A 27816-nucleotide genomic window follows, 5' to 3' on the forward strand; every position below is an offset into this window, starting at 1 on the left:
GCTCAATTACCTAGAAATATTTCATACATAGTATGAAATTTCAAACTATGTCACTGATAGCTGAGATTAACATGCCTAAGACTTTTGGTTACCTTTTAAAAAAAAGTCCCCCTCCCAAGGTTTCTGCAGGTTCTATACAGGTAGCTTTGGGGTACAAATAACCTAGGGAACTTGGGTGTGTCCTTAGGATAGATATATTCCATTCATACTGATTCCCTACTTGGTGATGTCCTTGCCCTCATGGCAAAAGTACTGAAGTGTGACCATTTCTAGTTCTATGTTTCCTACAACTTTATTCATGTTGTTATTGTCTGGGAATAGATATTTTTCAAATCAAGTTTCCTAATATAGATAGAAACTAGCAGGGAGATACATAGAGGTGGGGGAAAACCAGAAAGCTAAACTTAGATATAAATTGTCAACAATAAGTATTATTATCATTGGACATCTTTGCTGAGAATTATCTGTATATTCTCAAGTCAATTTTAACTTTTTTTTCCCTCCTATACTTTATGGTGTCAAAAGCTATTTTGGCTTTCTCCAGAAATCTAATCCCAAATTAGAGCATTGTACCTGTGGGAAATTTGGTTCTGAATAATACTGTTTCGGTAAAGCTCACATTTCTAGGATCATAATCCTAGAAGAATCCAAGAGTGGCACATTTGTGTGTTTTACTCTCTATGGCTATGTATGACTGGTTGGCCAGGGCTTGCTTCAGTGTTCTGTCACTCAGACATATAAATATTTACATTTACTCCTATCTTGCCTCCCCAATTACCACATTGGTCCAAATATAGGCTGCACTCTACCCCACCTCCCGAGTCTGGCTCATATAAAACCTGATTATGGTTTATAATCAGTGTTGTTTTTCAGCATATACCTATGTATTTCTTACTACTTAGAAAGAGCTCATTGTAGTGGGGCAGCTTGTTTTATCAGGAGCTCAGAGATTCCCACCCCTCAACTTAGGCCAAAGCTGTCCTTTCTTGCCGACTAAGTCTCTTCTGCAGCCCAAGGAAAGGAAGAATGTTACTTGTCTATTTTGTAGTAACAGTGAAACTCTCAAATTTTAGAACGAAAGACAAAAAGATGTCCTTTCTGGTCAGATTGTGGGTATCTGGATACCACATTCATCAGAGAACCACTGGACACAACCCTGTCCAGTTTTCAGGGCATCAGTTAACGAGTGACCTAATTGTTATTTTAGTAATGCTAACAATGATGATAATTAATGAGAATATCTAATTTTTTTTAAATGTATGAAGAACCTTTCTTCTTCTTTTTTTTTTCTTTTGCTTTTTTGGAGGGAGGAAGGCAAGGCAATTGATGTTAAGTGACTTGCCCAAGGTCACGTGGCTAGGAAGTGTTAAGTGTCTCAGGTCACATTTGAATTCAGCTCCTCCTGACTCCAGGGCCGGGGCTCTATTCACAGCACCACCCAGCAGTCCCTAGAACCTTTCTTCTGAGGATGTCATAGCACTTTGCAAATGTTGGCTTCTTAAGCCTTGTATCAATTCTAAGAGAGAGGGAGGTGATTGGGCTATGACCATCATCAAAAGCTCTGGAAAGGGGAAGGCCTCAATTCAAATAGCAACACAGAATACAAGAAGAAAACTTTTAATTTATCATTTAATTCTTAGGCTACCAGACTAGCTTTCAAATCACAGAAACATAGTAAATCAGCTCTGGAGAGGATTTCATAGCTTCTCATTTTACAGCTAAGAAAAGAGGAGAATGGGAAAGAGGAAATTACTTGCCCCAAAAGCCCCAAGACTGATGTTCCTGCCTTCAACTCCTTTCCAATCTGCTATTCAATAAATACCCTCTAAATATCATTTTGGTCATGCCTCTCCACCCAGGCTCAAAAATAGTCAGTGGCTCCCCATGGATTTCAGAATAAAATCCAAACTCAGCAGTTTAACACCGTGCCCTTTCACAGTCTTCCACAAACTGGCCTCAATTTACCTTTTCAAAATGACAAACATTTACCTTCTGTTGTTCCTCTACTCTAAATAAACCCATGTCAGTCAAAATTGTGTTCTCATCTCCTTGAACCTTCCACACGGACCATTCTCCCTACCTTCTCTATACCTTTTCAAATCCTATCCATTATTGAAAAAGCAGTTTCATACAATCATATTTTAGATTTGAAGAGCTTTAAAGATCTCAGACCATACCCCTCATTTCACAGACAATGAAACTGAGGCCTATCTAGTGAACTGAATTCAAACTCAGATCTTCTGACTCAAAATTCAGTGTTTTTTGTACCTTACTGTACTGTTTCTATGATCTAAACTCTTCTCCATAGCCTTATGTGGTCTCCAGTGGTACATTATTGCATGTGCTACTAACCGAATACTGTCCAGTAGCACCAAAGTCCTTCTTTGATGCACCTACACATGGACATAAACACAAAAAGGCTGCTTTTTGGAGGCTTCTTGGTCCTCTTCTAGTTAACTTTCTGTACAGTTTGTCTTGGGATCCCCAACACCAATTCAATAAATCTTGCTGAATTAAGGATCACCTTGATATTCAAGGTAATGATTCTTCTCAAGACCCATGCCCAGTAGCATGGAAGTGACCATGATCTCTCTAGGGTCATGCCAATGGAATGGAGGTTCTGTCAAGTCCTGGGGAATTGGGACAACTTTGAATATGGACCTGATGGCATTTGGAGGCAGCATGGCATGATAAGTCAGAGAGATTTGGCTGGCTCTGGAGTCAGAGGACCTGGATTCACTTCCTACTCTTGTCCCTTGCTACCTAAGTGACCCTGGGCAAATCTCTTGTCCAGCCTGGGCATCAGTCTCCCAATTTGTAAGGGAAGGGCAGTGGACTAGATCTCCATTGGGTTCCCTTTTAGCTTGAGTTCTATGACCCTCTGCAAATGAAATGTGAGCTATCAGGTGATGTGTGTTTTTTTTAAAAAGCAACAACTACTAGCCATCTATCGAGACATGGGGGGTGATGATCTAAGATGGTGCTATTCTGACATGGAGGTTGTGATCTAAACGTACACCACATGCAGCCCACAGCACCCCCAAGTGCATCCTGAACCAGATTAAAATGTAACTGGGAAATATTTAACAAATGAACAAAAACCCAACAAAATATAGATAATATTACAGCTTAAAATTAAGTCACTATGTGGCCCACAGCAATCCGTATCCTTGGATTAGTGGCCCCTGTTTTTATATGAGTTTCACACCACTGAGCTACAGAATTACAGGGAAGGAGAGGGAAAGAGAAAGGGAAAAGAAGAAAGGGGGGGGACAGAAGGAAAAAAGGAGAGGGAAAGAGAAAGGGGAAAGGAAAAGGAAAGACAGGGAAAGAGACAGAAGGGAGAAAGGAAGGAGGGAGGGAGAGGGCAAGAAGAGGAGAGAAATAGAAGGAGAGAGAAAGGAAAATGGAGGAGAGAGGGGAGAAAGGATAGGGATAGAAGGAAGAAAGGAAGAAGGAGGAAGGGGGAAAAGAAAAGAAGGGAGCAGGAGAGGGAGAAAGAAAGGGAGAGAGGAGAGAAGAAAAATGGGAGAGGGACAGAAGGGAGAAAGGAAGAAGGGGAGAAGCAAAAGGGAAAGAGAGAGAAGAGAGGAGAGGGAAGGACATGTTATCATTACATATACTATATTATTTCCCCAATTAAACAGTAAACACTTTGAAGAGAGCAACCCATATCTCATTCTTCTTGATATTTCCAACTGTATCCATTCGAGTGCTTTGATAAATCTTGATTAATCAATCCTTCTTCTCCACCACCAGCTGTTATAGACCTTTTGGAGTCATCTCCTTTTGTGGGAAATGACCTATAAGGTCAACTATTTCATGCCGTTTGATAGGACCACACCTTCACATGGTGATTCAGAGGTCCAGAAACCAGGAGATACTTACTTACACGCTGGCTTCTCCTCTTCCACCAAAAACCTACAGGTTCCATGAAAGCAGAACTGACTGTGGGAATCTGGACAGTCATTAAAATGTGAAACCACTGCGGCTGCCATAGGGGGACCTGCTGAGACAAGAAAAGAATGGAGTTAGACATTAGGTGGAGGGCACCAGGATCATTCATTCAGTAGACACTTAGATATGTCATCCCATTGCCCACAAAGGAATAATTGTGGGCAAATGTTACTTGATGGTAAATTTTGAGAAGAGAATGTGAAACTTGTCTGAAATCCCTAATGAAACATGAGTTATTTGATTCATGTGTGAGGCATCATAACGTGATGGAAAGGACATTGGACTTATAAGACAACAGAATTCGAATCCTGATGCCACCATTGACTTAAACTTGCTAAGCCTCAGTAAGCTCATTTGTAAAACAGGAATGATACTTGCAATGCTTGCCTTGGAGGGCTGCTGTATGATTCAAATGAGATAATATTTATAAAGGACTCTGCTGACTTTAAAGCACTAAGTGTATATTATTATTATACACATTTAATAGTCAATTTAAACATTCTTGGCAGAGTCAGAGGTGATGTCCACCATATAAATTTCAGCTGCTTTTAGGATGACATTTTCAACCTCTTTATTGGGGAGTTGTGGTGGGGAAGGATTACGGGTTATTGGAAGTTGCTAGGATACGACAGCATTTTCCATCTGAAAACCAACATCAATTTTATTAGTTATTCCTCACAGCTCATTTTATAAATAAAGGAACAGAGAAGCAAGAAAGGAGGTTAAGACATATATTTAATGTCTCGTTGCAAGTTTCAGGCACAGCTGGCATGAAAGTCATTGGCCCAAGTTCAGAAACAGCTGTCACTCTGCCCGCCACCCACACTGTCTCTTAAGAGCTTGGAATCAAGTCATATGCCTGTGACAACATTACCAGCATCACACCTGACTTATATACAGTCTGTTAGAGTTTAAAAGTCCCTTGAAAATCATCTAATAAAACTTTCTAATTTTTACAAATGAGGAGACCAAGGCTTGGAGACGATTCATGGTCACTAGAAGCAGCAGAAAAAAGAACAGTATTTGAAATCAGAAGACAGAATTTTGAATTCTGGTTCTTCAGGGCAAATCACTCTTCCTCTCTAAAACTCAGTTTCTCTCATCTATAAAATGGAGGGGCTAGACTAGGGGATTTCAGAAGCCCCCCATGAACTATCCTTCCAAACTTGGTGATTTGGGTTTTGTTTTTTTTTTTTTTGGAGGGAGCGGTACTGCAATCTAAATAAGGTTTATTTGTGACAGGTTGTCTCCATTCCAGGCATATCCCCTCCTGCTTCCTGGCACCCCCTATCCTGTCTCTTTTCTCTAATATTCTATATCTGAAATGGTTCATACTACGTGTCTCATGCTGTACTCTACTGGGCCTCACTAGTCAATCCCTGGAATCTTCCTGATGAGATGAGAAATCAATCAGACATTCCTCGGTGGACCCCACCCTCCCTGTGACACTCTTGTCTCTCACCTGCACTCATGGAACTTAGGCATCCTCTACAGAACTCAGAGAAACAACAGGTCACGTTGGTCCCATCAAGTCCCAAGAGGAGCTTCTGAGAGGACCATCCCTGCCCCACTGTATTCTATGGCTGCATTCTCCAGATGATCGCTCAAGTCTTAGGTGACTGAAATCCAGATTCCTATCTTCAGTTATGCCTGATGCCTTTCTCGTGTAAGTTACAAATGTCTGAAATAAGGGAGCTTTCAAATGCATCAGCCATTTGGTCACTTATCCCAAAGTACCAGCAAGAGCTGAATTTGGATCTTGGCTCTTCTATCTAGCACCTGTGGAACCGGAGGCAAGTTCTTTCCCCCCCAAGACCTATTTCTTCATTTGTAAAATGAAAGTGTAAAGTCTAGATAATCCCTAAAGTAAGTGAAGAAATCAGGACTAGGCTGAATTCAGATTTCCTCACACTCCCAGAGCAGGCACTTTTGCTGTTACCTACCACTGAAGGAGCTCCTGGAACAATGGACAGAGCATGGGTCCCGGAGTCAGGAAGATCTGAATTCAGATCTAACCTCAGTCACTTGCTAGCTTGGTGACCCTGGGCAAGTCACTTAACCTCTGTTTGCCTCCGCTTTTTCAACTATAAAAATGGAGCTAACAACACTTCTTTTGCAAAGCTGTTGTGTGGATCAAAGGAGATATGTGTAAAGTGCTTAACACAGTGTCTGGCACATTGTAGGCACTAAATAAATACTAATTCCCTTCCCATCCCCTCCCCTGTCTTCTCCAGGGACCACATTTCAGATTTAAAGAAAAAAAATTAGTCAAAAATTTTTGTTTCTGGCTTCAAGTCTCCCCGCCCCCGCCCGTGTTCCTTGGGCTACATACATCCCTTCCCACACAACAGCTAGCTTGATTGTTCCACTTCCATCCTGTCTCCCACAACACCCCGCCCCCCAATTTAAGACTAACAAATCCAGCCATCCATGATTTAATTCTGACCCAATCCTGATGGCCTGCCCCTAAACTCATCAACATGAGAAAAGTATATGTGATTCTGAAGGAAAGAATTACACTTGATCAAATAGGAGTTTCTCAAGGATAGGGTCTGGCTCACTCTTGCATTTGCATCCTGAGCCCAGGATCACCATAGGTGCTTAATAAATGCTTACTGATTGAATTAAATAACAAACAACAATAGCAAACCTACTGTCTTAAAGTCACTAAAATCACTCCAAGAGAGCTGGGCCTATTAGAGATCCAGGTAATAACAAACTTCCATTTCTTTTTTTTTTTATTATTAAAAGCAATTGGGGTTAAGTAACTTGCTCAAGGTTACATGGCCAGGTGTTTCTGGGTGGATGCTAAGTGTCTGAGACTGGATTCGATCCCCAGGTCATCCCAACACTGGGGCCGGTGCTCTTACTCACTTTGCTACCTGGCCACCCCTAAACTTCCATTTCTAAAGAGATTTTTCTTTACCAAAGCACTTTCCCATCTATTAGTCCATGAGTAGATTGGGTGTTACAGTCCCTTTTTGACAGATGAAAATAATAATGATAATAGTTAATACTTGGATAGGGCTTTATGCTTGGCAAAGTACTTTATACATGCATACATGCATGCATACACACACACAATTTCATTTGATAAAGAAACTGAGACCCTGTGTGGTATAGTCAGGAAGCCTTTCTGGGCCCAGGATTTCTTTTCTTATGACAGACTGTCTGTCTCTAATCTAGATACATGTTTTCTCCTGCCTACCTACCTTCTCCCCTTTTCTGGAATCTTCCATTTAGAAACTCTCACCTCCTATGTGCCTTCATTGATTGGCATGTCCCTACTCATGATGGCCGAAATAGGAAAACAAATGGGTAAGATTCCATTACCCCCCTAACAAAGCCCCCCAACCTTTACCTACACCTCCCAAACTGCCCTAATGTAAGGAATAAAGGAATAACTATGAATCTAAGAGTTCTATTTTGGTTAATAACAGCTTGGTGTAATGGTGTACCAAGACGAGATAGCCTTTTTCAAGATCATTATGGACTCCTTCCTCCTACTATGGACTGAAAATCACCATGCTCAAAGGTCTAGTCAAATAGTCTCTTCCATATATGTCGATGTCCTATTTTGAACGTGTAAATAGCAGCCCTTCCCTCATTGCCCATGTCATCCTCTTTTCGATTAGTGAGTGTTGAACAACCTTATTCTTGATTTCAGGGTTGAAGAAGTCTAATTCTTCTATGACTACCTCTCCCCTTTCTACCCCACCCTCCCTATCCACCTGTCTAGTCCCAAACCCTCCAGAATAGGCCCAAAGAGGAGAAGCAACTTGCCCAAGGGCACAAAAGACAGCAATAGAATCAGGATCACAAGACAAGCAGCTTTCCCCTCTCTCAGGCCCTGCGTGCTTAGAATGCCTACAAGCTCATGGTAGAGTCATACTCTTGCAATGTGTCAAGGTAGAATTTAGGATCAAATTGTAGGATTAAGATACAGGTTCAAATAATGGTGATGATTATAAATACAATCTGAATAATTACTTTTTAAAAAGTGCTTTCCCATCCATTACCTCATGTGATAGGATGGTGACTGCTGAAGGTGGATCAGTGGACCAGAGACCTCACTCCCTAGTGTTACTTGTTTTGCTGATTACCTGTGGCTCTACTCTCAAGGATACATAACATTGTAGTATCTAGAAGTTGGAAAGGATATTAGCATTTTTTCTAAACTTCTCCTTTTATTGATGAGGAGAGTTTAGGCTGGAAAGGGAAAATGATTTCCCCCTTGTCACACAAGTGGTAAACAGAGAAGGCAGGATTCTTCTAAGTAATAAACTCCTCTAGGGTTCTGCTATTCCATTCTACCTTATTTTACTTTATTATATTTTATTAATAAGGTCATTAGAGAAAAAACAGTTTTAATTATCACAAGTACTATAAAGTATTATGGTGTAAGGAAAATAACAGAGTAACAGAAGCAAAGTGCCTTGATTTCTACCATAGTCTCAGTTTTCCCACTAATTAGCAATATGACTGTGGTCAAGTGGCTTAGTTGTCATCGGAGTGAGGGGGTGGTGTCCTCATATGTAAAATAGGAATCACAATAATAATTATTTTATCTCCTACTGTTACTGTTTGTTGTTCAGTTGTTTCAGTCATATCCAACTCTTTGTGACCCCATCTGGGGCTTTTTGGGCAAAGTTAGTAACTGGAGTGGTTGATTTTTAAAATGCTGGGTAAATTATTACTACTTTCTAACAGTTTAAGCACTCTCACAACTTTGGATGGCAGTGAGGATGAGTATTAAGAGCTGTGGTCTGGCTAGGTACTGTGACACCTGTTTAGAGTGGGTACTACTAAAAATCCTGAAGCTGGTGGATCGCTTGAGCTTAGGAACTCTAAGCAGCTGTCGGGCTAAAGCTAGCACTAAGCGTGGCACCAAAAACCTACAAATTCATTCTTGCATAAGAAATATCTGAAGCACCATAGATAAGCATTTGAAGAAGTCCTTACAGTTGTCATTTTCCTGTGACCTGTGCTCTATCTTGTGCTCTGAACCTTTAATGGTGTATTTGGGGTGGTGTAGGTTCTCCCCATTCACTATTTGGCTAACCATATGAGCTTGGATCCTTCATCATTTCTTTTCTTTTTTTTTTTTTTGGAGGGGGGAAGACAGGGCAATTGGGGTTAAGTGACTTGCCCAAGGTCATATGACCAGTAAGTGTTAAGTGTCTGAGGCTGGATTTGAACTCAGGAACTCCTAACTCTAGGGCTAGTGCTCTATTCACTGTACCACCTAGCTGCCCCATCCTTCATTATTTCTAAAGGGTCAATAAAGTCCAAACTGTATGGGTGACAGTTACCATCCCAAATACCAGATCTGTTCTCTCATCATGTTTTTTTTAATAGTCAATTAAATTCAGTCCAATTCTCGTTTTGGTTCAGTTACTGATTAGCTATATGACTGGCTGGGCAAGTTAGCTTTGGAAGTAAAATTCCACAATTTATGTAGAAAAAAAGTGACTCAATAAACAAACCCTCTGCATTGCTTCTCTGTATGTCTGCTAGGTGGCTTGGTGGATAGAGCACTCCTCTAGGAATCAGCAAGACACATTTTCCTGGATTCAAATCCAACCTCAGACACTTAACTATCTGTGTGACCCTGGACAAGTCACTTCATTCTTTCTGCTTTAGTTTCTTCATCTGTAAAATAAAATGGCGAAGTAAATGGCAAACCACTCCAGTATCTTTGCCAAGAAAACCCCAGATGTGGTCACAAAGAGCCAGACAGCTGAAACAACAACAAAATGTCTGTATTGCTTCTCTATATATTCACATTGCTTTTCAGTCACCTACTAGACATCCTCATGGGTAAATACTATGGACAGATGAAATCAGCAAATGTAATTTATTTGGATTTCCCCAAAAAGCCATTGATAAGGCTTCACAAAAGACTATTAAAACAACTGAGACATCATGAGATTTTAGGGAATGTTTGTATCTCAGATAGGGGACTGCCTTAGAGATAAGAAACAAAGGGTAGATATAAAAGAATACTTCCCTGGGTGGAGAAATATAAATAGTGGGGTCTCCAGAGGGACTTTTGTTGGAACTGTATTCTTTGATCTTTTTAGAAGTTATCTTTAAGAGCAACTATACACAGAAAAGTCTAAGCTGTTCTAGGTAGTGAAATACTGGTCAGTGATTTATAAAGTAAAGAAAGATAGATGTACATATCAGGGTTGCATGAAGGAATCAAAAGTACCAGACAAGGTTCATGTAGATGAATATGGGTAAGGGTAAGATATCAAGGAGCCTGTTTCTATTTGATTATATGATTTTAAAATCTTATTTGTACAATTTGATCTTCTATCATAACATGGCGCGATAGCTGGAGACTTCTTCCCAAATCAATGGGAACTTCCTGAACTCTGGTGATTCTGGGATCAGAAGATCTTAAGACTCTTACGGTGTTCTTTCAAAGGAAAGTGCCAGGCTTTATAGGTTCCTTATTTGGATATGTGACTATTTGTAGGAGTGAAGTCCTTCATTAAGAGACATTGCACAGTCACACTCCAGCTAATAGATGCAGTACCAATAAATCATTTCACATAGATCACCAAGAAGCCAGGCGTTCAAAGCATTAGAGATTGAGAGAAGAACGGGCCTTTATAAGATATCCAATCCAACTTGTTCATGCTAATACTTTTCCTGACCTCTGAAATAACAAGCATCAGAAGCTAAGCAGTGATGATTTGTCTTGCAACCAAAGAATAAGAGAGATCAAACTGATTTATTTTCCTCTAGTAAGCAAAATTCCCCTTTTCTCAAATCTGTACTAAAACCACTTCACAGGCTGCCTTAAATATGGAAGAAATCAATCAAACACTAACAATAGCAGTAATAATAACGAAAATAAAGATATGCATCACAGTGCATTTACAAATAAAAAAGTACACAGCAACATCTCACATATAATTCATTAACAGGAATTATGTCTAGTCACTGGAGTAACAACTTGTCCAGTGTTCCCTGGGACATTGTAAATTAGTCTGATTGCTGGTTGCATAGTCCTGGCTCTCCTCCAGCCCCTTGGCCTGTCTGTTCTTATACGTGATCTAGGTAAATAGTATGGGCTGATCATAATTCTCATCAGAACTCTAGTCATATCTATCTAAACCTAAACATTTAGAGGGTTCAGACGGGCTAAGAGTATAAGTAAACTAAGGTGTGTCTGTACCCTATGAGTCTTTATTACTAGGGAGCCCCAATCGGAGCACAAAGGAAAGCCTGATTGGGCGAGGGCTTAGCAGAGCACATCTGTGGTGACTTGGCCTTCCTGATTAATGTTTACTAATGCTGTATCGTGTGCTGCTGGATTCAGTTGCTTTCTCTGTTGCAATCAGTGTGAGCTGCTGGGTTTTGTTCTGCGAAGCTTTCTTGGAGCTAAAAAGGAAAGAAAGTTAAAAAAGCAACACCCTGCTGAGCAGCTGATACATTTTATTTCTAGGAAAAGACATTTTATTTTCAAGATGACTTTTAAATTCACCTAAGAAAGATATACCAAATCTTTCTCCTGCAGTAAGATAACTTAGCCATCCAGTTTCCTTAATTCCCAGCTTTCTTACAAAATGTCAATGTGTGTGGTTTATAGGTAAAGGGGATGGGCACCAATCCCTACTCCATTCAATATATGATGGAAGTACAGTGGTAAAGTAACAAATAGAAATCACACCCAAGGTTGGGATGCTGCTATGCTAAATAAGGTAGTGTTAAACTCAATAATGAAGGCAGAAGTTTGCCAAGCTGGGAAAAGTCCAGTGTGATTTGCCTACATCTCATTCCCAAAGGGTCACAGCTAGCACATACAAGAGCAGGTTGACTCCTGCACTATGTCTTTCCAGATTTATGTTGAAGTCTCCTTGTACCTCAGTCACATGTTACCTGGAGCTTGGTGTTCAGAGTAGACTCTTGGCGTTTCTTTCTTTAAGGAAAACATGTCACTCCTTTATTTCTGAACTTAGTTTCTCAACCATCTCGTTGAGGTACTTGTTCAGGACCAGGGAGCATTGGTCTTAAGACCGAATATCCTATTAACAAATCGGACAGTCTACCTTACATTTCAGCATTTTTGTTGATACAAGACCAACAGAAACTGGGTACGAAGTGGCTGCCTCAAAAGTGATATGTTGGAACTGGTTCTGTAGCACAGTGGTGTCAAACTCAAATAGAAGCAGGCTGCTAAACCTGTTAAGGATCCCTCGGGCTGCATATTGACTTAGAAAACCACAAATTATCACTATTTATGTTTTATTGTATTTTTATTTATTTTGTTAAATATTCCCTGGTTATATTTTAATGTGGTTCCAGTGTGTATTTCATACCTCTGCTCCAGCCTGTAGTTCATCAGTTTGAAAATCTTTTCTTAACTTTTCTTTCTTTTCCTTGGTCTTTTTTTTAACTCTTATTCCTTGGCTTGAATGACTGCTTCGAAACTCTTCGTGCTCCAACTTCATTCTTCCATTAGAGCGTGATGCTCTTGCATAGTTCTAGGGGGCCCTTCAAGACTTCTTCCCTATGCTGTTTCTTTAAATTCTCTGGCTGCTTCTCTGCTCTTGGAAATTTTTCTCAAGCTATTCTACTCTATGCTTCTACTCAAAGCTATAAACACCTGGTCCTGTAATTCCTGCTCTCTGTTGTTGTTGGCCTCCGTTTCCTTGTGGCACTATCATTTCAGGTACAATAGCTTTGTCCATAGTTCCCTCCTTCAAAATGTTTCCTGGGAGCTTCTGTTTTTGAACCTGCATCTTTAGCGTGGCTCTGCTGTTTTGTTTTTGTAGCCTACAGGAGATGTCCCAGAGTCTTTCTGAGGCGAGTGCCCCTTGGCAACGTGGGCCTTTTTATCCTCTGCCCCACCACTTATGCTTCTTCTATCGATCAGATTAGGAAGAGGACATTTCTTGTCAAGATTCTCATAATGTCCTTTATTTTCATCCGTTGGGTCTCCTCCTAAAATTAGGAGACTCCTATGATTTTTCAGTCCAAAAACATTATACTATTAAGCTTGTCAATATCCATCTTTAAAATAGTGATACAAGAAAAGTTATATCTAACAAATCAAACCTCATTGTGATAGTTATAATTATAACTCCAAAATGCCACCTCAAACTAGCTTTTCCTCAACATTCCATTTGGTTCTTAAAGATACAGTACAGAATCTGTATTCCCTATGTCAGAGCATAGTGAAATGGAGATTACACAGAGTTACAATGTCCTTTCTCTATATATTTTTTCTAGGCTAGACATCTCTGCTTCCTTGAACAGATCCTCAAATGGCATTATCTTCAGTCCCTTCTCTGTCCTGGTCACTCTTCATAGACCTGCTCCAGTTTTTCATGCCCAGGAAATCCCTCACTGTGGCATGGAGGTGACACTGGGTTCTTGAAAACTAGGCCAGTGACATATACATTTACTAGCCTTTCAAGTCGGAAAGGCTTCCCAAACTGTCCAGGACTCAGGGGTGGGGAATCTGTGGCCTCAAGGACACAGGTGGCCCTCTAGGTCCTCCAGTGCAGCCCTCTGATAGAATCCAAACTTCACAGAACAAATCCACAGTCAAAGGGCTATAACTGAGGACCTAGAGGGTCACATGCAGTTTTGAGGCCACAGGTTCCCCACCCTTGGTACAGGTAATGGGCCATATATCTCTTGTCTGAGGACTAATCTAATAAAGTACAGTGTTTCAATCCTAGAATATTTTTGGCTACGGAAACCCATAGAATGTGGAAGACTCGTAACCAACCTTATTGGAGGAAGTACCCACATGAATTAATAGATCTTTCAAAGCATCAGTGTAATGTAAAACAGCAGATTTGGTTCTATTCCCTTTCATCTAACAGCTTTTCAAAAGAAATGCCTAATGCTAGAACATTATTCCATAATAACTGATTATTCAGTTACCATCTGTTTGACTCCTACTAGGGCAGGTAATAATGGATATGGGTAATCACTTGATGGTCATCAACATTAATAGCAATTATTAAGTGATTTTTAATAGGTGGAGCCCTATGACACTGTGTTGAAGGCTACAAAATGAGTTAATGAATATGGCCCTTGGGGAACTCATCACCTCAGATATGACTGATTTTGTCCTATTATCTACCTACAGACTGATCCATCAGCTTAGGGATGTCTGCAGAGTTCTGATTCAGACAGGTCCACCTGAACCTTAGGAACCAGGTAAAAATGGTAGGATGAATTTGGAAAGATTATAGGAGAATTCCCACCTTCTTTGCAAACATCTGCTGTATTTTAGAAACCCAATAATGAAATCTCATTTTCTGGGGGTGACTTTGGTGTGTTAGTCAGTGTATTGTAACAGATCCCTAGGGTAAGAGTGAGGTCACCTGAGTGTGCAATAATTGTTCTGCTAGCCTAGTCACTTAATCTTTTCTGAGCTGGGTTTATAGGACTGTAAGAGCTAGAGCTGGAAGGTTCATCTAGTCTATCTCCCTCGTTTTACAGCTGAGGGAACTGACACTCCAAAAGGGGAAGTGACTTGCTAAACATGTTCCTAGTAAATAGTGGAGTTGGGACTTGATCAAAAGCTGGGGACTCCAAGTCTACTGTTCTTTCCATCAGGAGGAAATAAGGTGCTATTTCCTTATCTGTAAAGTAGGACTAATAGTGATCTTTCTGCTTACCTCACAGGAATATTGAGAGGATTTACTACCTCATTCACCTGGTCACTAAATATATCATGGTCTTAAGTTGTCACAGGTGGAAGGGACCTTGGAGCTTTTCTCATCCCAAGCCTCATATTCTCATTTTACAGATGAGAAAACTGATGGTCCAAGAAGTTAATCTGCCAAAGGTTTAATCCTATGCTCAAGTACTTCATGATCAGACAATATTAGTAAAAGAACACTGATGAGTGTTGGGTGTGTGTATTACAGCTTGTTGTTGTTATTAGGGACTTTAAAATTATTAGTGCTTAATAGACAATGGAATCAGGCAATAAAAATCAAGAGAGAGAGAGAGAGAGAGAGAGAGAGAGAGGAGAGAGAGGTGTCTAGTTTGCTTCCATCCCCCAGACATCAAGAATAGAGGGCCTGTGACCTGGCAGCCACTTATAAACTGCTGCACCTGTACAATCTTTAAAGTTAGCCTTTATGGCTCCATAAATTTGATTAATGGTTTACAGCCCAAATCTTTCATCTGGGCAAAGTGGCACAAAAATCATAAAGAAAGGGGCATTCCAAGGAATTCCCCTACCATCCTCAGTTTCCTAAACATTAATTCATTTTCTTTGAACACATATGCCAGTACCCAGGGAAAGAAGAACCTCAGATACTTTTGTTTTTCTCATTTAAGGGAAGGAGTTGAAAAGGCTAGAAGGTCTGACTTGGGGAACTCCATATAAGGCCTCATCTTTAGGCAGAGAGAACAGAAAATACAATGGAGTAAATGAAGAGCTGTGGAAACATTACTTCCATTACAGAGAGGGCCCAGCTCTCTCAATTCCCTTGATCATGATTCCGCTGCTTACTATTATGTCTAGTACTGTTTTCCATTATCGCTCAAAGCTGATATGAAAAGCAAATATTCTGGTTTTCTGAGCAGACCTCATACTGAGACCATCAGCAGTTGAAACTTCAAAGCTTGTACAGTTCCTGTTTCCATGAACATTATGGCAGGCTCTTCCAAAGTGTTGATTAAATCCACATCTTGCAAACGCTCTTGTTCTCTGGGGAGGTTAAGTCTGTAAGAGGTATGCATGAAGGCCCACAGTCCCAGCACTTGGGGTCAACTCATGTGCACAGGACAAGTTAGATGGGTTCTGGTGTAGTAATTTAGGGAAAGAAGGGGGTAAAAGTCTATCCCATCCTACAAAGAAATCGCAGATTCAGTTCACAAGTAGATAAAGCTATTTGGTTATGCATGGTGGATATTCCAGGTTCTAAGGGGCCAACATTCAGTTATACCTTAACCTGTCATTTATAGTCCTTCACAAATATTTTGCACTTACTTCCTTTGCATTATTTCACATCATTGTCTTTCATATACTATGCATTCTTGTCAAAGACTCAGCAAGCTGTTCTAGGAGCTCATCCTGTTGTCTCCTACCTCAATCCATTTGTGCAGATTTGCCCCTAGAAAGTATTCTTTCTTTGGCTCCCCTTCTTGAAATTCTTCTTTTCCTTCAAAATTGAACTCAGGGATCATTTCCTCCATGAACCTTTCTTTGACTGCCCACTTTTTCCTGTCTCCATTAAAAATACTTTCTCCCTCCTCAAATATCCTTCAGGCACTTTCCTGTGTCTAGATCTCTCATTTGCACCAAATATAATCTTCTCTTAAGTTATCTTGATCTGTGAACAATGGTATTCCATTCAACCACTAGAAAAATATAAGTTCCTAAGGGCAAGGGTTATCTATTCTTTTTTTAATCTTTGTATTATTCCCCAGAGTTCAGGAAATTCTCTTGTACATCTAAAATATTCAAATAGTTCTGTGGTCTCATCAATTTGGATGTTTCCTTCAGTGACGCAGACCATGCCTATCCAACCCGTATGACCTTGGTCCATGTCTACTCCTATGTTCATTACAGGAGGTCTGCCCAAAACGTGGAGGGGACTTCACTTTCTCTGGTCATCCTAAGAATGCTGGTGAAACATGCAGCCTATCTACTACATGCTCCTCTAATAAATGTTGACTCAAACAGAAAGTGTCTGGACCTCTAGAAACAATCATTCCCATTCATAAGCAGCCACAAATCAATATCCTGATGGAGACAAGATGGCCAGTTAGTATTCAGAGAGAACTCACCAACTTACTACTTCTTGCTGTTGAAGTTAGGCAGTTGTGCACAACTTGAATAATTTTATAATGGAAGAATGACAGGATCACTGACACAGGGAACGAAAGGTTCTCAGAAGCCATCAAGTCCAATGTCCTTGTTTCACAAATAAGGAAATTAAGGCTCAAGGGGTTGTTACTCGTCCAAGATGGCAGAGGTTGGTTGGTTAGTTGGTTGTTTTGTTCTCAAAGAAGACCAAAATGACATCTCTATGTTGGGGTCAAGGTACAGTGTGTCTGATTGTGTCTGATCAGAGCAATGAGAGCTTGGCAGGCTCTACCACAGGCCAGGCACAAATAGTCTCTATGAACATTTTGAGTGGAGATGTCTCTAAAATTGTGCATCTCGTGTTTTGGCAGAGACAGTAAATGGAGGGGCAGAATTTGAACCGAGGTCCCCTGACTCCAGAGTCAAGCATTCTTTCCACTACACCATACTAATCTTTCACAACACTTGGCTGTCTTCCTTCCAGCATGTCACAATGACACAACAGCCTAAGCTACTCTTGCAGGGACCTTCAGTCAAAGCAGTCCATCCTTCAGGCTTTCTTCATTCTGCATCTTTCATAAATGCAACTGAGATAGTCAAGAGGGTACCTTGACCTCTTGAGAAGATGTAAAACAGATGTAAAAGTTACAAATAAAGAAGATATAGAATCTTGCTGTAGAGCAGGAATTCTTAATCTGGGGTCTATGAACTTGGTTTTTTGATGTTCTGTTTTTGTTTTTAATATTTTGATGACTGTGTTTCAACACAATCAGTTTCTTTTGTAAGCTTTTCTATTTTATTTTATGTATTTATTTATTTTTGCCCTTTTTTTGGAGGGGGAAAGGTAGGACAATTGGGGTTAAGTGACTTGCCCAAGGTCACATGGCTAGTTTTTTGTGTTAAGTGTCTGAGGCCGGATTTGAACTCAGGTCCTCCTGACTCCAGGGCTGGTGGTCTATTCACTGCACCACCTAGCCGCCCCTATTTTGTGTATTTAAAAACATTTTTTTTTTCCTGAGAAAATATTCATAGGCTTTCCCAGACTGCCATATGGAGCCAGGACACAAAGATGGTTAAGAATCTCTGCAGTATAGGTGTGGAGGGGCTGTTATTCAGTCATTTCAGTCATGTCTAACTCTTAGTGACCCCATCTGGAGTTTTCTCAGCAAGTATACTGGAACGGCTTGCCATTTCTTTCTCCAGCTCATTTGACAGATGAGGAAACTGAGGCAAACAAAGCTAAGTGACTTGCCCATGGCCACATAACTAGTATGTATCTGAGACTGGATTTGAACTCTTGTCTTCTTGACTCCAAGCCCAACACTCTATCCACTGTGCCACTTAGCTGCCAGATTTGGAGGGGCAGGGAGTTTTAAAGTTAAGGTCTGTGTACTGGTACTTAAGAACAGTCACCTGAGAGGGAGGCACTTTGGGATCATTTAGTCCAACCCTCTCATTTTACAAATGGAAAACCTCAGGCCAAGAGAGGTATGGTTATTCAGGTTATAAACTGTGGAGCCAGGCTTCTCCTAAGTCACCAAAGACTTGGGACTACATTCTGCTACCCATGCCATCCAAACACATACTTTATAGTAGGCTCCATTACAGTAGATTCCAGGGGGTTGGTAGCCCCATCCTACTGACAAAGCATTCCAGTTACTTTCCTCAATCTAGACACTGACTGGAGCAAAGGGCAAAACTGAAGGCAACTGCAGTCTCATGGAAAAGATTTGCCTTGGATTTTGAAGGTGTAGGTTCAAAATTTTGTCTGCCACTTACTAAATGCGATCCTGCCACTTATTGGCCATGTGACTATGAGCAAAGCACACAATCTCAAGAAAAAAAAGGGGGATGGATAGAGACTCACAAAAGTCACTGTGAAGTAAAAAAACAAAACAAAACCAAAAAATGTTACAGCACATATAGCTGGAAGGAACTTTGGAGATGACCTTACCCACTTTACAGATATTCAGTTTATGGAAGAGGGAAATTCAGAGGTGAAGACACTTGCTTATAGTCACACAGGTAGTAGGAGGATACAGCTGACATTAGAACATAGGTCCTCTGACTATGCATTCAATGCTCTTTTGGAGGCCACATACAAATGAAAAGCTGCTTGATTCAGTTTTAGGCACTGTGTATATATCCTGGAAGATCATAGGATTTAGAATTAAAAAGAAAACTAGGCATCATTCGTCTACCCCCACATTTTGCAGATGAGGAAGCAGAACCCCAGAGAGAGGAATTGTTTAGCCCATGATCACCTAGCTCCAAAGTGGCACTGCCAGAATTCAAACCCAGGCCTTTGGCCACTAAAGCCAGTACTTTTCCTACTCTATATGCTGCTTTCTCATTCATGTAACTTTTGCAAATAAGACTAATAAACATAAAACTTTTTTTTCTAATAAATACAAAACAACAAATGTCTATGTCAACTTTATAGCATGAAGGCAAGAGAAAGAGAGAGGGATGAGGGGAAGGGAAGCATAAGGAAGAAAATCAGAAATCTAGTGCTGGAAGGGACCTCCAAGGTAGTGTAGTCCAAAACCCTCTCATTTACCAAACTGGGAAAATGAGGAAACCACAGAGGTGAAGTGTCAGAGGAGGGATTTAAATCCAGGTTTTCTGAAAAAGAGAGAAAAAGTAAGAGGAAATGAATAGGGGAGAGCAGGAAAGGAAAGATGGAACAATTAAATAGATACATACAAAACACAATGAGGAGAGGAATCGAGAGTCTAGAGGAGTGAAAGATGTAGGGGTGACGATTCTTAGGGAATTTTAGACTAGAAGTCTAATGAAATGACCTAGAGTTGGGCAATGAGACAATGTTTTTCTTTGAAAGTGCTGTGAACAAACAGTTCTCATTTTTATTCTAGACAAAATTAGAGAGGGAAGAAAAATCAAGGAATACAACAGGGACCAGAGGTTGGCTCCACTGCTTGATAAAATTACTACCTGTGTAAACCTAGGCAAGTCACATAGTCTCTCTATATCTCAGTTTTCTCATCTGTAAAAAGGAAAAGTTGAACTGAATGGTCTTGAAGGTCCCTTACAAATCCTATGAACATGAGCAATCAGGGCATTACTTGGAATGCCCTTGGTCATGTGTGTTACTATGCCTAAGTGTGGCTGGACATCTTCAGAGATAGCAATGGAAAAATACATTCAAAACATCCCATTATTGTGCAAAATCATAGCACTGTATAAGAGAAAGTATTGCATTTAGAGTCAGAGGACCAGAGTTGGAAATCTATCCACATCATTTGCTATCTGTATAGCACTGACCTAATCACCTAAACTCTCTTGGCTTCTATTTACTCAACTGCAAAACAACAGTCTTACACTAGATGATTTCCAAGGTCCTTTCTCAAAATCTATAATCCTATGATCCCTGGTAGGTCTGTATTGAGGAGATGGAAAAAGGGAAATGATTCAATTCTGGGACTGTAATATGTTACATAAAATGTTGAATTCAAGTCTTCCTTTTCATTCTATGAAAAGTCTTAAAGAAGAAGGTAGGGGTCAGGGTTTGGCAGGAAGTGGTTTGGCATGAAAAGTCTAAAGATGAAGACTTTTTAAGTCCGGAATATAATCAAAGTCTAAGGACCATGGAAAAAATGGAGAAGGGTCTCAGACTTGTTCACCAGATCTCGAGATATTAGAGCTTAGGGGGCACTGGTCGGAAGTTGACAGAGAAGGGGGAAGGGACAAATATAAGTAAGTGTTGCTTTATTCAGAGAACATATGGAACTCATTACCCCAAGTAGAAGTACAGGCAGAAAAGGCTTAGTAAAAATTCATAGGTATCAAATCCCAAAATTAATTGTCTGGGGAAACCAGGAATTTGAAGAGTAAATAGGAAGGTAGGCCTATAAGCTTATGGGTATGATATAAGAGACAACTACCACACTCTCCCATGTAGTGTGCCACCATCAGAAATCAAATCTGGAGTGTGGATGGATGCAACATATGTTCTCATTCCAGGATTTGGAATTTTTGAGCTCATTCTCTAACAAATTAGGTAAAATAGAATCAATATTTATACTTCTTTTTAGTATTAAAAAGATGGTAGCCAGTGCATCTATATGATCCTATTGGAATAACATGGAGACTCTGTAGTTGGAAGATCTTGGTTTGAATCCTGGTGGCTCTGTGTAATGGTAAGGGAATTTGAAGATCTTCCCTGCCCCTTAATGGGCCTCACTTGGAGTCTAATAAGAGAAGCTTGCTTAGGGGAGGCTTGTTTTTCAGGAAGGCCCACATCTTTTGTTACTTTTTAATTAGGCAGTGGGTCAGGAAGATTGTGATATTCTCTGACCCTGAAGAAGGGTGTATGTATACTCTTAAGGTGAGGTTTTACTTTGGGGTTCACTTATGGGAAGAGTTGTGTGATTTGGCCAGATGAGACTCTGGGTAACCGTTGAGCTCCCTGGCTTTGAAAACCCTGATGTTAGTCCTTCTCTCTCTGGTGACTGACTATGTAGGTATATGATGGTCAGAGAGCTAGAAGCCCTGTCTGTTGAACTGTGTTATTTTCTCCATCTGTATTTTTTGTCTGCTTGTAATTTCCGTTTGTATTTTCTGAAGTTCAAGGCACTGACTTTTCCTCTTGAGCTAAGTAAAGGATGTATATATTTGATTAAAGTAAGATTGTTAACCCTTTTTGAGTTGCTTTCCTTTAGAAAAACAGATAAAAGAATCTGTGCTAGCCGCTGTCCTGGGTATGCTAGGGTGGTTGCTGTTACACTCTACCACTAACCAGTCATTTGACTAGGAATAATTCAATTCAATACAACAAATGTTAATATATTAAGTACCTACTATGTGCAAGGTGAGGCAGCAGGAGAGAGTACTGGGCTTGAAATCTTGGAGACTTGGGTTCAAATTCCATCTCTAATATAAACAGCCATGTGACCCTGGGTAAGTCACTTAACCTTTGCATGTTTCAAGCAACTCCATAAGACATCTCCTAAGTTAGGGATCAGCAAACTGAAGGCCAAATTCATCTCACTGACTTTTTTTGTATGGGTTCTGAGCTAAGAATTTTTTTTTTTGGTGATCTCTGTCCTAAATCATAGATTGGTTGAAATCTATGTGGATGGAAAGAGTTCCCACACAGGGAGTTCCTTAAATTGTTTACCTCTGAGATACGTCTTGTAAGACACTGTTCAAGGAACTGAGAATATAATGATGCAACCAAAACAATAAGCCATCAAGAAACTTACATTCTACTAATGGGGGCAGTGGTTGTTTAAGCACAATAAGTCTCATTTTCTTCATATGTAAAATGTAGAAAATACAACTTGTACTATTTACCACATCAAACCTACCTTTGGAAAAGCAGTTTCTAAACCTCGAAGCTCTATGGAAAGATGGAGGCTATCACTCTTGTTCCAACATGATTGTCATAAGCCAACAGTTACTTGCCGTTAATATACATGGAACACAGATGCATCCCATCATTCCCGGTGGGGTTCCCCAAAGGGTACCAAGAACATTAATTCATGGAATTTGAACCTTTGAGTTAGGCGGGACCTCAGAGGTCATCTACTACAGGGGTGGGGAACCTGTGGCCTCAAGGCCACATGTGGCCCTCTAGTCTTCAAGTATGGTCCTCTGACTGAATTAAGGGGCTGCACTTGAGGACCTAGAGGGTCACATGTGGCCTCCAGGCTGTAGGTTCTAGTTCAACTGAATTCTAGTTCAACTCTGACCCTCTACAATATACCTGACAAGTGGATGTCCCATTTTCTGCTGAGACCTTCAGAGATAAAGTACTCTCTGCCTCCTGCAGTACCCCATCCCACTTTTCAACAGCCCTAATTGCTAGGATCTTTTCACATAGGCCAATTCATAATTCTACTAAGAACATTTGTACCACCCATTTGGTTTCTTACCTGTCCTGCCTAATTTCTTTCAGCCCTAATTAGTCTTCTAACCTGTACAACTGAAAAATAGTGATAGTAATTAAAAGTCATAAAATTCTCAGGGCCTCTCATAAAGGGGTCATGAGGAAAATGCTTTGTAAATTGTAGAGCAATCCAATCCAACAATTAAAAAACTAGAACTGCTTAAGTGCAGTTCAATGCAAATTCAATTTATGATATACATTGGATACATAAACAAAAAAGGAATGATCAGTGTTATCAGGGAGCTTATATCTTATTATATATGAGTATAAGTGATGATAATGAAGATGAAGATCCTCTGTAAAATAAAGGCTTTGGATTCTCTGATTTCTAAGGTCCCTTCTAGCTATTACAATCTATAGACCTATGACAATGATAATAATTTAATGTCTCTCTATTGGCACCTGCTTTGTGCAAAATCTATAGGTTTATAAAATGAGATAAAATTCATTAAAAGGAAAGCACAGTCTACTGCATAATATACATATTTTAAAATGCTTCCTTTGAAGGTTTCTAATATGTGCTGTTGCCCAGATACACAAGTCTTAGTTGAAGTGGAATGTTTGAAAGATCACAGGAAAAAAATGGGTTGTGGAAGGGGGCGTGATCATACAGATAGACATGAAGCGATAAGGAAAAACCTCATGGGCTATTCAGTAACATGAGTGCCTATCCTGTTTGTATTTGTTTTGAGGGTGGACATGTTTAGTTTGCTTTTCATGCTTTGCCCCATATCCTCTTTGTTCACATGAATCACATAAACCAGATAATAAGAATGTGGGAATATACTTTGCCAGGTTTGGATCCAGTCCAGAAATGCACTGACTTCAAACTAACTTGAACTTTCTGGTGCTGCCTTTGTTACCCCTTTGCATACCACCAGCTACTTCCAGCTTTTGGTAAGAGGCTTGGGGTAGGGAGGCTTAAGAGAACCCCCGAAGGCATCCTGGATAGCCCAGACAGTTCTTTCATTTCTGAAGACAAACAAATCTGGATTTAGGAATCGATATTCCCTTGACATTCTCAGGGGTGTTTTACTGATAAAAAGAGTCCCATGGCAAAACAGCCCTAATTTGCAATCTAACTATGGAGCAGAAAATCTCAGTGGGAGTATTTGAGATGTCAGGGAAGATTGGGAGTGCCTTTGGGTAACTTTCTAAAGCATAGGTACAGTATTAATAGAAAGTGATCAGGACATGGTGTCAGGATGGATATGACCAAATTCTGGAAACCTTGTGGTCTAATGGAAATAGAACTGGTTTTGGAATGAGGGAACCAGAGGTCAAATTATGTCCCTGTTTCTGAACTCTTCTCTAAACTCTTGTTTCTTTATCTATAAAAATGAGAAGGTTGGAGTTAACGATTCCTGATTCCCCTCCAACTTTAAAGCCTATGGCACATAATCACTTTTTGCTCATAAGTGCTCTCTCTCTCTCTCTCTCTCTCTCTCTCTCTCTCTCTCTCTCTCCCTCCCTCCCTCTCTCCCTCCCTCCCTCCCTCCCTCCCTCTCCTGCCTAAACACTATATATCTAAATGATTACTTTAACCTGTCTCTCATCTCAGACACATTTTCTGAGACATAAAAGAGGTAAAGGACACAAAAGGGGTGGTTATACCTTAGATTCATTATGACAACTATGATTCAGATTTCATCTGATTTTTAGTTCACTACATAACAAGAGAAAAGCCTCAACCAAAAGAAATTGCCTTCTTAGGTGTCTATTTTCTAGAATCTTCTTATGAGGACAATTTCCCTTTGCTCACCCCACCCCCATCAGCTTTACCCCCCTGCAACATAATTTGTTGCTCACTAGAGAACAGCTAGTTGCAATGATTTGTCTTTGAGGATCGAAAGCTAAACCCCTCTCACCTTTTAATATTTTAAGGTTTGACTTCAAAGAGCTAAATCCTTTTCTTTTGTGTCTCCAAACCAGAGGGTCCCTTCCCCCTCTGATCATATCCTCTTGGAGATCACCCAGGACTTTGAAATTATTCTCTGTCAATTAGAGCTTTCAAAGAAATTAATTAGCACACCCTCAACTCGCCTGCTTTGAACTAGACTGCAGATGAATTATTCTTTGAGAACTGGGAACATTGTCCCTTTGGAAGGGGAGCTGGGCTGGCAGTGTCCCAGGAGACTGGCCCCGTTAAAGCCCAAGGCTATGGCTTAGCAGTACCTTGGTGTCTGGGTTCCTCTTTTTTTTCATAATCAAAACTGTTACTCTGAGGGGTAAAGTGGTAAGAAAGAAATACACAGTTTGCCCATAGGGAGTGTGAGAGTGTGTGTGTGTGGGGGGGGGTGGGGGTGGGGACAGCACATCTCTTTATTATTTCTTTGAACTATAAATCATCACAAATGTCTCCTTCCCTCCTGAGATGTCTCTTGGTACTTTGTAGGGATCTATTCTTCTATTCACCTATTCTCTTCTAATTTGTGTCCGCACCGTTATCTGTGTGGGTGTGTTAGCCTTCATTTGCCCTGTATGTTCCTGGAGGGCAGACAGTGTTTTGTTTATCTTTGGATTTTGCCTTGCACAGAACACACACCTAAATGTGTGTTAGCTTTACAGTAGGGAGAGCATTTGGACCCAGAGTTAAAAGACCTGAGTTCACATCCCAGCTCTGCTACCAGTGTGATCTTGTCCATTAAGATCACAGAGTCACAGATCTAGAACTAGAATCTCAGACATTATCTAGTACAAGCCCTTTATTTGAGAGTGGAGGAAAAACTAAGACCCAGAAGTGATCTGCCCAGGATCAAATACACAGGAAGTAAATAGCGAAGCGTGGTTTAGAACCCAGGTCTAACTCCAAACCTAGCACAATTTTTACTCTACCACACTCCTTTGGAGCCTTCAATTCAACTCAATAAACATTTATTAAGTGCCTACTATGTACTAGGCACTATGCTAAGGGATGAGGATACAAAAAGAGGCAAAAGATAGTTCCTACCCTCAAGGAGTTTAAGATCTAACCCAGGAAACAATATGCAAACACATACAAAGCAAGCTACATACAGGATAAATAGAAAATAATTAACAGAGGGAAGGTACTAGACTTCAGAGGGATTAGGGAAAGCTTCCTATAAGAGGAGGGGATTTAGCTGCAGCTTAAAGGAAGCCAAGGAGGTCAGTGGTTGGAGTGGAGGAGGAAGAACATTCTAGGCATGGGGACAAGAGAGATTGCCACCATTTCCTCATCCATAAAATGAAGGGGTTGCACCAGATGACTTCTAAGGCCTCTTGTAGCTCAAAAGTCATGATCATATGACTTTATGTTTACAGAGAGACATCCATGCAGCTAGAAAGGCTCTGAGTCTGCGCAAGCAACAACAACTGAAAACAATGGCTCATATATTTCTATGGTGCTTTAAGGGTTACTGCTTTACATCACAACAAAATTGTGTGATACAGAGATTCCCTGTAACTTTATATCTATGGGATGTTTGTTAGCCACTCTTTGCATCTGTTCATTTTTCATGACTGTTAAAAAGACAGTGTTCCTTTTACAGTTGGGGAAACCAGGACACAGAGAGGTTAATTTATGGAGCCATGGCCACAGATCAAAAATAATTAGCTCAGGAAAGCCACAAGTCTCCAGGTCCTGGCCTCACATTTTGTCTATTGGAACAAGAATGACTATCTCTTCCAGTGTCCACCTGGTGTCTCAGAGTGATGATTTTCCAATGAACTCAAATTAATACCTTTTATCACAAAAATACTAATGAGTAAGGAGGTAGATGTGTATTGAATGGCAATTTAATAGTCTCACTGCCTACACTTTAATCTTGCTGTATAAGACAAACCACATTACCTTTTTAGGTCTATTTTTTAAAAGAAGATGGAATGGGTGGCAATAATATTTACCAATCAAGACATTTATTTAAGAAGATCTTACACTCTGATGCTTCAATGTGACCTGAAGGTAACCCTAGGTTCTTAAACCTACAAAGTACAAAGTCTGGCTGACCTTCCTATGTGTAAAAGGATCATAGCTTTAGGGCTAGAAGGGATCTTGGAATAATTTAGTTCATGTTTCCATCCATTTTGCAGATAAGGAAACTGACGCCTACAGAAGTTAAGTGATTGTCCAAGGTCATGTGAGTAGCAAGGGGGCAGATACCTAGGCTGGAACTGAAGGTCCTCACTCTAAACCCAGAGCTCTTTCCACTGCAGATGGGCCTGGTAGCATTGTGTAGTCCTACACGAGGGCCATCTGAGGATTAGCCCTTCTTAATTTGGAGTACCTTGTCACAAGAAGCTTGGACACCAAGGTGATGAATGTGTCTAAACCACACCAACTCCCAAGGTGGTCTAACAAAACAATCTATGTTGGTCGAGATCCACAGTGACAAAAATCATGAATCCTTTGGGTATTTAAGTAATGTCCTCTGACAGATAATACTGTATTGGAGTGATGCTCAAATTTCTTGGTAGCCAGTCTTATTAACCAGATGAGAGACTAAGCAGACTACTCCGAAAACTCTCAATGTAAAAAAAGAGGAAAACAAAATCATCTGTATTTGATATTTAATCCTCTTTAATCTCAACCATCTGACCCTCGTTGCTTCACTGTAAAGTGAAATGTAAAAGAGTTGTCTCTTGGTGGTGATGATGATGGGTCATGGGTGGGGTGGGAAGAGCAAGATCAAACCTAGCAACCTTTGGCATCAGCAAATTTCCAACTGGATTTAAAAATAGAGTAAATAATTCTCCCCAATTCTCTCTTCTTTTTTTCTTTTTTTTTTGGGGGGGGAGAGGTAGGGCAATTGGGGTTAGGTGACTTGTCCAAAGTCACATGGCTAGTTTTTGTGTTAAGTGTCTGAGACAGGATTTGAACTCAGGTCCTCCTGACTCCAGGGCTGGTACTCTATTTATTCACTGTGTCACCTAGCTGCCCTCCAATTCTCTCTTTCCTTTTTTTATCTTGATGTTCACAAAAAACCACATCCAGACACCACCATCACATTGGTATATATATATACACACACACACACACACATATATATCTCCTGCATTTTAGCATCACACACCTACCACCTCAAGAACCCAAAGGGTCACACCTTGAGAACATCTGCTCTCTAGTAAGAAAGTTATTCCAGCATCTCACCATTCTCTACTCCACAGTAGATCTGTTCTCACTGGTTAGATGCAA

At 40.4% G+C, this 27816-nt stretch overlaps 1 protein-coding gene across 2 annotated transcripts in view; it reads right to left on the reverse strand.

The window, feature by feature from the left end:
* TGFA (transforming growth factor alpha) overlaps nucleotides 1–27816 on the reverse strand; it is a 133454-nt gene that overhangs the window by 21223 nt on the left and 84415 nt on the right. The window contains exon 3 of one of the 2 annotated variants that reach the window (XM_069068871.1): nucleotides 3889–4009. In XM_069068871.1, coding sequence (XP_068924972.1) covers nucleotides 3889–4009 — 121 coding nt within the window. The remainder of the gene's footprint in view (nucleotides 1–3888; nucleotides 4010–27816) is intronic. The other variant, XM_069068872.1, reaches the window with a different exon arrangement.

Source organism: Petaurus breviceps, unplaced genomic scaffold (genome assembly GCF_028583685.1).
Source record: "Petaurus breviceps papuanus isolate PSGF00001 unplaced genomic scaffold, PetGlider_PUasm1.0 90775, whole genome shotgun sequence".
NCBI classification, from domain to species: domain Eukaryota; kingdom Metazoa; phylum Chordata; class Mammalia; order Diprotodontia; family Petauridae; genus Petaurus; species Petaurus breviceps.